This window comes from Limanda limanda, chromosome 2, assembly GCF_963576545.1.
Source record: "Limanda limanda chromosome 2, fLimLim1.1, whole genome shotgun sequence".
NCBI classification, from domain to species: Eukaryota; Metazoa; Chordata; class Actinopteri; order Pleuronectiformes; family Pleuronectidae; genus Limanda; species Limanda limanda.
Window position 1 is genome coordinate 22,393,415 of NC_083637.1, and position 12,569 is coordinate 22,405,983.

A 12,569-nucleotide genomic window follows, 5' to 3' on the forward strand; every position below is an offset into this window, starting at 1 on the left:
AACATACAGATCAAAATAAAAATCTGAATTTGGTGAATATGAATGTGGGTTCAAGAGGGGATTGTTGGGCCTTGGTGGAGGTACGCACTTACATTGAGTTCTTTCAAAACATTATATCCTTCCAGAAGGTAAATGTTTTCTGTTGGGGTGAATGGAGCTGAGTGTTGTCCAGTCAATCATATTTTAGTTTTAAAAAAGTTGTGATCTACCCACTGCTCATAGCAAATTAGTTTTACTTGGTCACTATTTGTGCAGGAGATAAATTCAGGCATCTGACTTTTAAGCCCTATCAAAGTCTATCTTTGTGAAAGCAGACACTGATTTGGTCATGCAAAGATCAGAGATCATTGCCGACTCTGTTTAAAACATTATGAGCATATTTATGAATAAGACTTTTATCATAAAAATCCACCACCTGCTGATCAATGACCTGACTTGGTGCTGCACCCTCTCAGAGGTGCAGGGAAATCATCAGCGTATATTGCTTATTGCACCAGATTTGATCTTGACATTGAAGACTACGATGGGTCAGCAGCAACAAAACACAATCTCATCCTTCCACTCTGGTCAATTTATAATGTAGCTGTTCATTCCAACATGCTGCGTCAATGTGTGCATCAACTTACACGCGCCCACGGCACGAAACTCTTGCATTCTGGCAACAAACCAAAAAAAAGTCAATGCCGAAAAAGAGGACCTCATTCAAAATGTGCATTGAGGTAAACATGAAAGAACAGTTTATGGAAAAAACATCTTGCAGGGTATATCAAGAAAATGCAAAGTGCTTGATCGTTGTAGATAAAAAAAGAAATTGCATGTCTGTCTTGAACCTCCTGCATCTTCAAAGTCTGCTTTCTCCTGCCGATGTTTGCGCTCAGTTTAGTAGAAAATCCTTGTTGATGGTCTTGAGCAGTCGTAGGGGACGACGGGAAAGACAAACAGAGGTGTTTGTGTTTGTTGAGATGAAAAGCAAAGTCTATACTGTATATCGTGCATGCATTTTTATATAACTTGAGATAATATGTAGACACAGACACAACTGTGTGTATTTCATATGAACGTCGTTAGCAGTCGTCGTCCTCAAAGTGTGTTTTCTGCAGAACCTTCACATGCCGCTCATAGATCTTGAGGGCAGGGCCGAGCCTGATTGACAGGCCAGTCAAGACATCATTGCGCTGCATGAGGAGCAGAGACTTGCCATCGATTTCCTGAAGAAGAGAGCAGAGCAATGCAGATGCGGAGACAGGTGTTAAGGTTCAAATCGTAGATATTCAACTTGTCTGTGGTGCCCTCTGGTGGTTGCTAAAGAGGATCACAGACTCACCTGGGTCATGAAGGCAGCGGCCTGCTCAGGGAAACCTGCTGCCGTGAAATAGCTGACCACATCAGAAACTGTCCAGTCCACCGGGTTCCCACTGGTCCCCTCACACTTCATGAACCTACAGATATGAGTAAGAGGACAGACGGCCCATCGGACCATTACAAACGTGCAGGAGAAAGCAAGCTTTGTCAGAGCTGACAAGTGTGTTGATACCACGCTTGTAGTTACCTCAGCCTAAAATACTAGGATTGGATCAAAAGTACTGGACAGATTACCAGGACACTTGGTGGGTGAAAGCAGTATGTACAGTGTTAGGGAAGAACCCATTACATTTTGGGGCAGGATTTTGTTTTACTTTCTTCAACATTGTGAGATAGGATATTCCTAAACATTGTCATTGATTTCTCTGAGAATAATTCATGGATCTTGAGTAAAAAATCTGGTACGTTGAGGGGACTGATATGTATGATTGTGTGCAATTTGGTTCAGATCAAAATAAAAATCTGGATGTAGTGAATTTAAATGTGGTTTCATTAGGGAACTGTTGGGCCTTGAAGGAGGTATGTACTCTGCTGATTGTCATTCTAGTTCAATATCGTTTTTATTCATTGTTTTATTTCATGTGTATTCATGTTCTGTAGTTTGTTAATTAGTGTAGGATGATTAGAATGGGAGCATTGGGATTTCTGTGTTGTTATATTTGATTAAACTGAACCTTGACGACTCATTGATAGTGTAAACAGGAGTAATAGAGACATTAGATTCAGATGAATGTTGAATGGCGCAGATGGTGATAGGGTGATAATATAATCAGGAAAAGTGAACCTGTGACCAAAAACATGAAATGCCCATTGATGATTTATTAGATAAAGAGATGGAGATTAACCTCACAGGGCCACACAGTACATGCACAGTAGATATTTCCTCTGAACACTGAAGCTTAAATGACACAATGAGAATGAGTCACAAACAAGTACCCATTTATTTAGTTGAATAGTCTAGGACTCATAGTTTCTAAAAAATACACCACAATACAGCAGGACATTGACTGAAGTTAGAAACTGTCAATCTGACTGTGAAGAAGTGAACATGTCTGTAGTACAGTTCAAATTGAGCCTCTTTAAGGAATATACCATGTATCTGTTATGCTTATTTGAATCCAAGGATATCATAGCTTTAGACGTGTCTAGTGAAGAGTAAACCTAGCAGGACTGCAGTGAGTGGGCTGTTGTTGCAAGGGTTGATTCAATGTTACTGCAGGTGTGATATGATAAAGAACTCAAACGAACTGTTTCATGTGAAAAACTAGTTTCTCCATATGCAGTATGTCTCCGCCGACAAGGACAGTTTTATTTTACTTTTAAAAAAATCTCAACACTCAGATGAGGTCACTGGGATGTTTGGCCTTTGAGCCCTGATATCTAATCAGTTCGTCCGTGAGTGTGAACACTTGTGCCAAAATTGAAAGAATTCTCTCAGGGTGCTTCTTAAGGATTCAGTGTTTCAGGTGAATTTGAATATAAATTTGAATATAAAGTAATTATAGTGATGTTTTCACCAGTGTGTTCTATCTTAAATGTACGAATTGTTGTTTTCTTTACTCGAGAATAGTCCTTGTATATTTAAATAGTTTTATTGTAGACCGGGAGGGGGTCCTCTCCACGGAGGCCGACAGGCCGCCATGTTTTTTACGCCAACTGAAGGCTACCACAGGTTCTCTTTCATGTTTGGAAGTGGAGGTTGAGGTGAGGGGTATTCAGCTGCAACATGCAACTTCACCACTAGATGTCCCTGAATGCTACACACTGAATCCTTAGGATAATGTGCTCACAAGTCAAAAAGGGTTTTGTGACATTGAGCTTTAAGTCAAAGGGTAGGTTTGTGCCAGATGTTATGAAATTCCCATTGGGTGTTCCAGATATATCACATTCAGAACATGTGGTCGCCGTGACTTTTACCATTGACATTCAACCATCAAAATCGAATTATTTCATCTTTGAGTCCAACTTAATGTTATTACCAAACATTCCCTCAAAATGTTCCTGAGATCTTTTGTAACATCACATTTACCTCGACCTTTGGCTGTTGCCAACACGGAGGCATAATGATTTCCACCTTGTATTGACCTTTTCTTGAGAGTTGATTAACCATGATCCATTGACCAAAACACAGTGAAAACATTTGGATTTCTGATTCCTTATCCAGTACAGCCCATCTCTTTCACAGCATTGCAGAGGTTTTCAGACTCAAAGGGCTAAAAATGTTGGATTTGTTTACAATTAATATAAAAGAGAGAAATGGAATTAGTAACAGACCCAAAAAAACCAGCAAGGTCGGATACGATGCTCCTCAGCCCTATGACCGTCTCGTGTAAGTCTGCTGTACTCACCCTCCACTGCCAACGCCTCCATTTATCCCTAGCTCCTCAGACAGGCCGGAGTCTCTCGGGGAGGCAGTGGGTGTGAGCAGGCAGGACGACACACCGACCTCTGTCATACACTCCATGTCTACGGGGATAAAAAATGAAGCTCAATGGGAGTCCCTGTTATCGCTGCAAACCACCGAACACAAACGCTCACAAAGACACACACATTATGCTACGATAAGTAAAACCAAACTCACTGTTGAAGCCTGAGGAGGTGTGGTTGGTCCCGTCATGCTGCGGCTGGGTCTGTGTCTGGAGAGAAGAGAGGGCGGTCAAACAAAGATGAAGATAAAACATGAGACGATGGCACAAAGACGATATCTATTCTCTGGAATACGACAGAGCTGAAAACTACTGGTGAAAGTGGTAAAATCATTTTGAAAATATCAGCAGGACATCTAAAGTCATCTAAAGTGAAGGATGAGGGAATTTGGCTTTGTGACAAAACTGCACTAAGACATTTCAACCATCTGCTGTGGAAGTGTAAATGATGATGGTGTGAGGTAAGAAGGGGAGCAAGAGTTTGACAAAGATGAGGAGTCGTGCCCAGTGGAGAGTTAAAGTCTGTCCAAAACAGCCTGTCTGTTATTCAGTGAGTTTTTTCTGCATGTGTCTCTGAAAAGATAAAACACTGCAGCACCTGGAAAAAAAGGATTGTCTACAACTATATTGACTAATAACACCCCTCATGATCAGTAGCTGTTAAAGTAGTGCAGTAGAAAGGAGACAGAAATCGACTTTGGACATAGAACAGCTCCTTGTTTAGTTTTTTTTAGCATTTACCTTAGCATTGTGCTCATATTACCCTAGTTAAAAATAACAGATGAAAATAAATGCAGCAGTTATTGTATTTTTTTTTAATTTCTTTTATATCCTTCCCTTGCCAAAACCTGGTCCATATAACCCACAATTCAACTGGACCACTGACAGCCCTGTGCATTCATGTGGTGTTGGACTAAATTGAAAAAAGTGTTCACTGCTGGATAAATTTACATGAACGCCACCTCGGAAAACAGCAACCCAGAAAGTTGGCAAATGTTGGTACAGGAGTTGTAGTGTCTGTGTTTTATGTTACACTTCTCTGAGTCTGCATGGTGACTGCTTGATGGAAACTGATGGAACTTACACACACACATACACACATTCCCTAGCCCCTTTCCCTATCCCTAACCATCCAAAATAAATGCCTAATCCTAACCTAAACATAATTCTGACCCTAGCCCAAAAACCAAGTCTTAACCCCCAAACAGTCCATTAAAGGGGGGCAACAAAGTGAGGACCGGCCAAAATGTCCACACTCCAATCGGTTGTAGACTCAAACTGGTCCTCATAAAGACAGCTGTAAGAGCACACACACACACACAGTCCTTCATTTTGGTAAGGACAAGAATTGACATAAAAATTTTATTAGCCCCTTATCCTAACCTTAACCAGACCTTAACCTAATTCTAACCCTAATAGCAAGTCTTTCAACCTCAAACAGCCCTTTAAAAACTTGACAACGACCAATGTCGTCACATACACATACGGGATATACTCAATATGGTCCTCACAAAGATATAAGTATGGGTACACACACTACCATGTGCTATTATAACACACAGACACAAAAGTGGGAATTTACAAGCAGGTGTCTGCTCAGGTTGAACTTGGGTGGAGCTATGATGGAGTTGATTGTGGGAATCAGGCTACCTGAATTAGTAAAATGATAAATGTCTAGTGCGGGTGTAACTCTTCCACTCATAAAAAGAGACGTCACTCAAACTCAGCCCGTACCTGCTCACAGCTAAAATGAATTCATCCATCATTCATTTTGTTATGCACACCAGAGTGTCTTCAGTAAAAACCCAGTTGTGCATGTACTATACCAAAAAACTGCTCAAAATTCTAAATTCACAGAGCATGTATGAGGATGAAGTGAGTTGTTACACACACAGCTTCACTTCTGTTAGGTCACTTAGAAATACTTTAAAATTAGCTGTAGCTTGTTTTCAACACAAATGTTAAAAAACAGTAAGATGCTGACATGTTAATTATATGCTAATCTACACAATTTCACATTCATTTTTTCCCCCTCATGGTTAAATATTGTACACTGTACAAAAATATGTTATCCCTCATTAAGGACATCTCTTTTTCCTTCTCTAGATACATTCTGAATTTTGGACAAACCACACTGTCTATGTCTGTTGAGCTGTTCACTGCTCATTCTTCTTCAGTGTATCTCCATCAGCTGTGATTCAGGCTGCCTGTACTAGAGATGTAAAAGGCATCAGTGTGAGGACCACACAAATCGTCAGTCCGTTTGTTTGTGGGTTGGTTTGTCAGCAGGTTCACGCAAAAACTACCCAACATATTACTGTGAAACTTGGTGCACAGACTCTTGTCTGACAGGGAACTAATGTCCATTTAATAGAAGATTTTTGATAACACAACGAAAATAAGATGTGTTTTTTTGAGCATGTACTTCGACATCATCAGACAGTCTTTATGTTATTGGGCATAAAGCTACCAGGTTGCTGAATATTTACCTCCAAGGAGGTAATGTTTTTCTTGGTGGGAAGAGGCTGTATGGGCGGAATCTTTTCACACTTTTTTCTACATTGTGAGATATGCGCATTTTTTTAAAATGTCATTGATTTCTCAGAAAGTAATACAAAATCCAGATCTAGTGAATTCAAATGTGGTTTCATTATGGGACTGCTGGGCCTTGATGGAGGTATGACCTTTACTTATTTTTATGCTTATTAAACACAATGACAATGATGTGTTGTAACTTAGTAATTATGTGTTCAAAGAAATAGATTTTGCATTATTAAAGTCATATAAACACATCATATCATTACTCAGCATTCCATGTGTGAGGGTAGTAATTTCAATTATTCATTTGATTAATGCATAGTGAATAAAAACCGTCAGGACAGATGCACAGATGCACACCTTCACTTACTTTTGCTGCCATATGTGGCTGATCAGGGAGGTCAGCTCTCTCCTCCAAGGGTGCACTGCTACACTGCAACACCAGGGAATCCATCCCTGAGAGGACGCACAGGAGAGGAGGGGAAGGAACTACATCCTTAATGTGTAAATTAGAACTTAAATATGTTAAATTCTAAAAGGGACAGAAAATCTGAACAGCCATGAAGACTTTTAGTTAGAGCATTAGCATGAGTCAGGATGGTATAATTTGTATTCACAATGTATAAACAATAGAGTTTAATGGCATTCGACTGTGTTTAATTAACTTATAACTTACTTTACTTTGCACTCAGCACACGTATTCACGCACACGCACACGCACACACCTTTGCCACTGGGCTGCTGCCGCTGATGGGGGCTCCCCTCCTTTGACGCTGCCTGGATCTCAGCATCTTCTGCGGGCTTCTCCGTGAGCCCTGGTTCGGTTGTCATGGCTACAGGCGTTGGTCCTCCCTCCTCATCAGAACTCCGGGGATCATCAGCATCCTCTTCCTCCTCCTCCTCCTCTTCCTCGTTCTCTCCCCGTTCCACTTCTTCGCTGCTTGTTTCCATTGGCTCGTGCTCCTGTACAGGAGACGAGGGCGGCGGCTGCAACAGCACATATAAACTTCCATCAGAAAGGGGGTTGGGTACCTGTATCACCAAGACTGTGTTTGTTAGGGGATCAAACAGAAATTCCAAATATATCTAAATATGATCGGGTAGTTTTAAAAGTCGGGACACAGCGGCTCGAACGATTCTTAGAGTATGGAAAAGTACAGTTGCCCCAGACGTTAAAAAATGGATGGAAATGATGTCAGAGGTTGCATCTTATGAACGCATGTTGGCTAGAATGAACAATGAAGAGGAAGATTTTAGGAGGGCCTGGGACCGTATTTTTTTGTAGATAGGGCATATGGAAAAATTTGTAGACATGGTGCTGGATGTACATTCTGGTTGTTTCAAGAAAAAAAAAGAAAATATCGATTTGCAGGAGGCCTTTGTATATATGGTTGTATGATGGGTATACTGTCTGTTGATGCTGTTATAAATGTTGTTTTTTGAGTTTGATTGTATGTTTTTATATACATGAATAAATAAAAAACTTGACAAAAAGAAAGGGGGTTGGGGGGCTTGAGGGTGAGTGCGCAGCGCCTGAGTTGTATCCAAGTTGTTGCTCGGGATTGGCTCTGGCACAGATTAGAGGTCTGCGCTTCCGTCTCGGGGCGGAAGGTGTGGATCGCCTCCAACTCGGACAGAAACAGAAACACCGCTGTAAGCCCACAGAGGGGGGGGGGGGGGGGGGCGCTGTCAGCAACCATACAAAGGATTTGATGGGGCGCGGGCACGGGGAGACGCGGCGTTAGCGAGAGGAGAAAACAACAACAACTGTAACGACAATCACTACAGGGCTGGAACTGCGCCTCGAAAGCCACGCAAACTGAGATCTGCGTGAACTGCGCGGTCGGTCGCTCTGCGCGGCGGGAGAGGGTCAGGGGGGCGTGTCAAGTTTAACACAGAGTATAACAACAACAACATTGACTACAAGGTCAGAATCCCAACTCCAAAATCACACAAACAGGAGGAGCATGAGGCGCGGCTAGAGAGCGGCAAGACAGCGGCAGCGGCGCGTCTCAAGTTTAAGACAGACGCCTCCTCCTGTAGTGCGCTGCGGGCCCAGGCGATCCCGCTGGGCTCGGCTGAAGTTCTGCAGAGGAACCACGGACCCGGAGTCACAGATGCGGAACCAGAGGCGGGCCGTGCACGCGCTCACGCAGAGACGCTCTTTTAATGGCGTGCACGCGTATCCCGGGGATGTCGCTCCGGAGCTGACTGCACGCAGATGTAATAACCCGCACCTTTTGTGCAGGAAGCCGCAGGAAGCCACACACACACACACACACACACACACACACACACACACACACACACACACACACACACACACACACACACACACACACACACCACACACACGGCCGCAGACATGCACACACACACAAAGGCATGATCGAACACTTTTGCTTCGAGGTTTAACCCGAAAAAAACAAGTATTGGGAGCCGCTGAGCGCGTCCTGCTGCAGGATCATTGTTTTCAAACCCACGCACTTCAGTTCTGTGCATGTGGGACGTGTTGGACATGTTGGACATGTGAAGTCAGCATCGCTCACCTTGCTCCTCGGTGTGTTCTCCTCCTGCAGGGCGCTCTTCCCAAGTCTGTCCGCGGACGCGTTCCTCTTGGACGCCGGCTCCTCCACCTCCACCTCCACCCTCCCCCCCGGGGGCAGAGTGATGTTCCCGCAGCGGGTCCTGCGCAGCCGGCCTCTCGCCACCTCTCGCTCCAGGACCAGCTTGACTCTGCCTCGGGTCAGCTTCTCCTCGGACAGCTGCTCCTGGCTGCTCAGGTAGCCCAGGATCTCCTTGAGTCCGAGCGGCTGCGTGTGGCCTCTGGCCGCGGCGGTGGAGGAGGAGGCGGCGGCGGCGGAGGAGCCCCCCCCCCGGCGGCTCCTCTCGGACAGGCGGCGGACGGACGCCACCAGCCGGTCGCCCAGGTCGGAGGAGCTGGCCCGGGTCCCCGCCGCTCCGGTGCCCCCCCCTCCTCCGACTCCAAGTTCGGGCTGGAGGGGCGCGGGCTGCCTCTGCTGTTGTTGTTGCGGGAGGCTGGAAGTTTGGTTCCGGCTCTCCGCTCCGGACGGACCCGGCTCCATTCCTCCGCGGACAGCATCGCTCCTGCTCGGCGTCGCCCCGCGGCCGCTGCCGGCCCCGGGCTCCGTGCAGCCTCCCGCCGCTGCCTGAGGTTCGAACCCCTCGTCTCTCGGTGCACTTGCTGGCTCCTCTTTGCAGCCCGGTGTTGCAGCGCCACAGTCGAGGCTCCCGGTTCCGCTGCTCCGGCTGGAGGCATCAGGATCGAGCTCCGTGCCGGGGGTCCGGGTGCCGGAGGTCTGGGTGTGGGGCTCCGGGCTGGGCTCCGGGCTGGGCTCCGGGCTGGGCTCCGGCTCCTCTCCCTCCTCCTGGTCGGTGAAGCTGTTGTTCGGATGCTCGTGTCTGCTCCGCTCCCTCGCTGCCGCCGCCGGGATGAACTCACTCTTCTTTCGGCTCTTCCTCTGCACCTTGGCCGCGTTCCGGTACGAGATGGAGCCCTTGTAGCTAACTTTGAGCACCGTCTGCTCTTGGATCAGTTTGTCCAGCTCTGTCCTGGTTCGGTCCGGGTCTGACCCGTGTCGTCTCCGGACCATTCGACAGATCCTCTCCAGGTCCGGACGCGCTTTCCTGGAGCGAAGGGAGTCGATTGTTTCCAGGATCCACTCTCGGTACTTGTTGGGCTCGGACATCTTCTCCTGATGGGGGTTTGGCCCGGGTTTGGCCCGGGTGCGTCTCCTTCTGCTTCCCCCCCTGTTGTCTCTGAAGTGACGCTGGAGCCGGAGTGCGATCCCCGGCAGGAGAACGAGGACGGAAGCCTGGCTGGTCCGCCTGCGCTGGTTGGCCACATTGTGCGCTTAAGGTAGACCGAAGATGGCGCCTATGGTTCTACGACGCAGACGCAAATGGCATTTAAGGTGGAATAGGTTCGCGTTGAGCGCATCGGAGACGTGTTCTTTGTTCGCAGCCTCGATCTGATCAGCCAGCAGTTTGTAATCTGTAGAAAAACACACAAATCAGACAGCGAGTGTGGTGGTTTTTTAAGCCTTATGGCGAACCAGAGCCAACAGATGGGTGGATGACTGTTTCCACTGCGCATCGGGCGCTTCTGACCTCTGGGCCACAAACACTGGAGCATCCAGAACATTGGATTAAAGTGGTGTCATCAAATAATGTTCACTTTCCTGCGACTGTGTGACTGCTGATGCTACAAAATAAACCAAAACACCCAGGAAACACACACAAGTTCAGTAGAATTTCACCAGTAAAACTTTATTGGAATGATACTCATGTTGCAAAATAGTACACTTCATGTTTTTTTTACGCCACTGATCCCGTGACTTTAAACGCTCCCCTTTGCAGTGTGTGTCTGTGTGTGTGCGTGTCTGCGTGTGTGCATGTATGTGTGTGGCAGGGGTGGGGGGGAATAACATGGTTTACATTGGGAGGGGGGTCTCCTTTCCCTAAAAAGTGCGACAGTATGAACCAGCATTGTGCCTGCATCGAGAGGGAGGAAGTCAGTATCACTGCAAAAAACAGAGAGGACACAGAGAATAATATTGTTTTATAACTTCAAACGTTTTTTCCATGATGATGAAAGAGTCAACATTGAACTGGACATGGAGGAAATACAGCAAATGTAAAGTCTCGACAAGTGGTTTACAATGTCATGACAATAATAATAATAACAACAATAATAATAGTAATAATAATCCAAGAGCAGTTTGTAAATCAGACCATGGTTTTGACTTCAGGTTGATACTTTTTGCAGTAGCTTCACCTCTGTACTCGGTGGAATACGAAAAGTGGTGAAACAGTGGTGGACAGCGCCGGGAGTGTAATGGACCCCATTGGTCATAAGTTGCTGACTTGTTCAGTTGCCCTAGGTTCACTGCTCTCATGGTGTTGAATTCGATGAACTGTTGTGGGAATATGCCAAACTTGAGGATCAGCTGGCATTATAAGGGGTCTTAAGGTGGATCCTGCTTCATTCATTTGATTTGCAGGCTTCGTTCCATTACTATGTCTCAAAATCCACACAGAAAGACCCTGGCCAAACCCGGGATTCAAACCAGGAACTGCCTAGCTATGAGGCGGCATTGCCAACCGTATACATCAAAATTAAGTGTCAGCCTACAGTCTGCAAACGTAATATTTTATGGAAGTGAAGTAAGACGTCAATGGAGTTGCCTTTTAGGACCGTTATTAATTCATCTGATACTGCCTTTACATGGTACATATTCCCAATAAGTTTCACTTCAAATAAATCAGTGAACCTGGGGCCATAGAATATTCAAAAATTTCACAACTATACAAAATGTACAGATAATGGGAGAATTTGTGTTTTGAGTTGGGCCCATCCCCAAATATCAGGTTAATTCAGCCATGGAAACTGAGCTACATAAACCTAAATCTAATCTGAAATGGATCGTTCAGCTCAAGCTGCAAATTGAAAATCATTCAAATGACAAATGATAGATACATATAACTACACATTACAAATGTGTAATTTTGAGAAAATGCTTGTTATAATTCCCCCCATATCTCAACCATTTTGGACAGAAATGACAAAAGTGAATAAAAAGTGAGGAAAACAAGGCCTGTATGAACCAAATGAGCAATTATTATCAATTGTGTTGTTGATGGTCGCACATTCAAATACAGCTTTCTCAAAGATGAAACACACACTAGTGTCACTTGGTGTTGTTTTAGAAATTCTGAATGAAAGAATCCAACAATTACAACTTTTTGGGGCTCTGCTTAAGTCCCCTGCTGTTACAGTTCAGGAGTTAAGGAGACGCTGGACACCTGAAGTGCTATGTGTCGTGTACTTTAAATAGACGGTTCCACACTGTGCACTAGGAACATTTTTAGTTAATTCTCAGCACACTTGCTCGGTTATGCTTCAGTTGCTCTGCCTTCTCCTAGCCTAGTTCAAAAGATTACCAAGTCCTCTTTACTTCATCACCACATGAAAAAAGAAAATAAAGCAAAACCTACAAGTTTTCAACACAGAGTCGTTTAACATATAATACATCTTTACAACAAAATTAGAGGGTATACACAGGTTTTTTGAAACGTGAGTAAACCAACAAAAAACACAATTAACTGTTTTCCCATTGCCAGTAGAGGAGATTGCCTTTCTATTTTCTCACATATATTTGAATTCACAAACACACCGAAGCACTCTCTCGCATCGCTATCTTGCGTTCACCTGTGTGTCAC

The 12,569-nt window shown here is 44.9% G+C and overlaps 1 protein-coding gene across 1 annotated transcript; it reads right to left on the reverse strand.

The window, feature by feature from the left end:
• Positions 1–1,064: 1,064 nt before the first annotated feature.
• Positions 1,065–10,036, reverse strand: samd1b (sterile alpha motif domain containing 1b). Its single transcript, XM_061085190.1, has 7 exons — positions 8,876–10,036; positions 7,052–7,313; positions 6,697–6,782; positions 3,944–3,998; positions 3,711–3,828; positions 1,325–1,439; positions 1,065–1,208 (listed from the first exon to the last, which is right to left on the reverse strand). The coding sequence occupies exons 1-7, from the start codon at positions 10,034–10,036 to the stop codon at positions 1,065–1,067; spliced, it is 1,941 nt and encodes a 646-aa protein (XP_060941173.1).
• Positions 10,037–12,569: the final 2,533 nt, after the last annotated feature.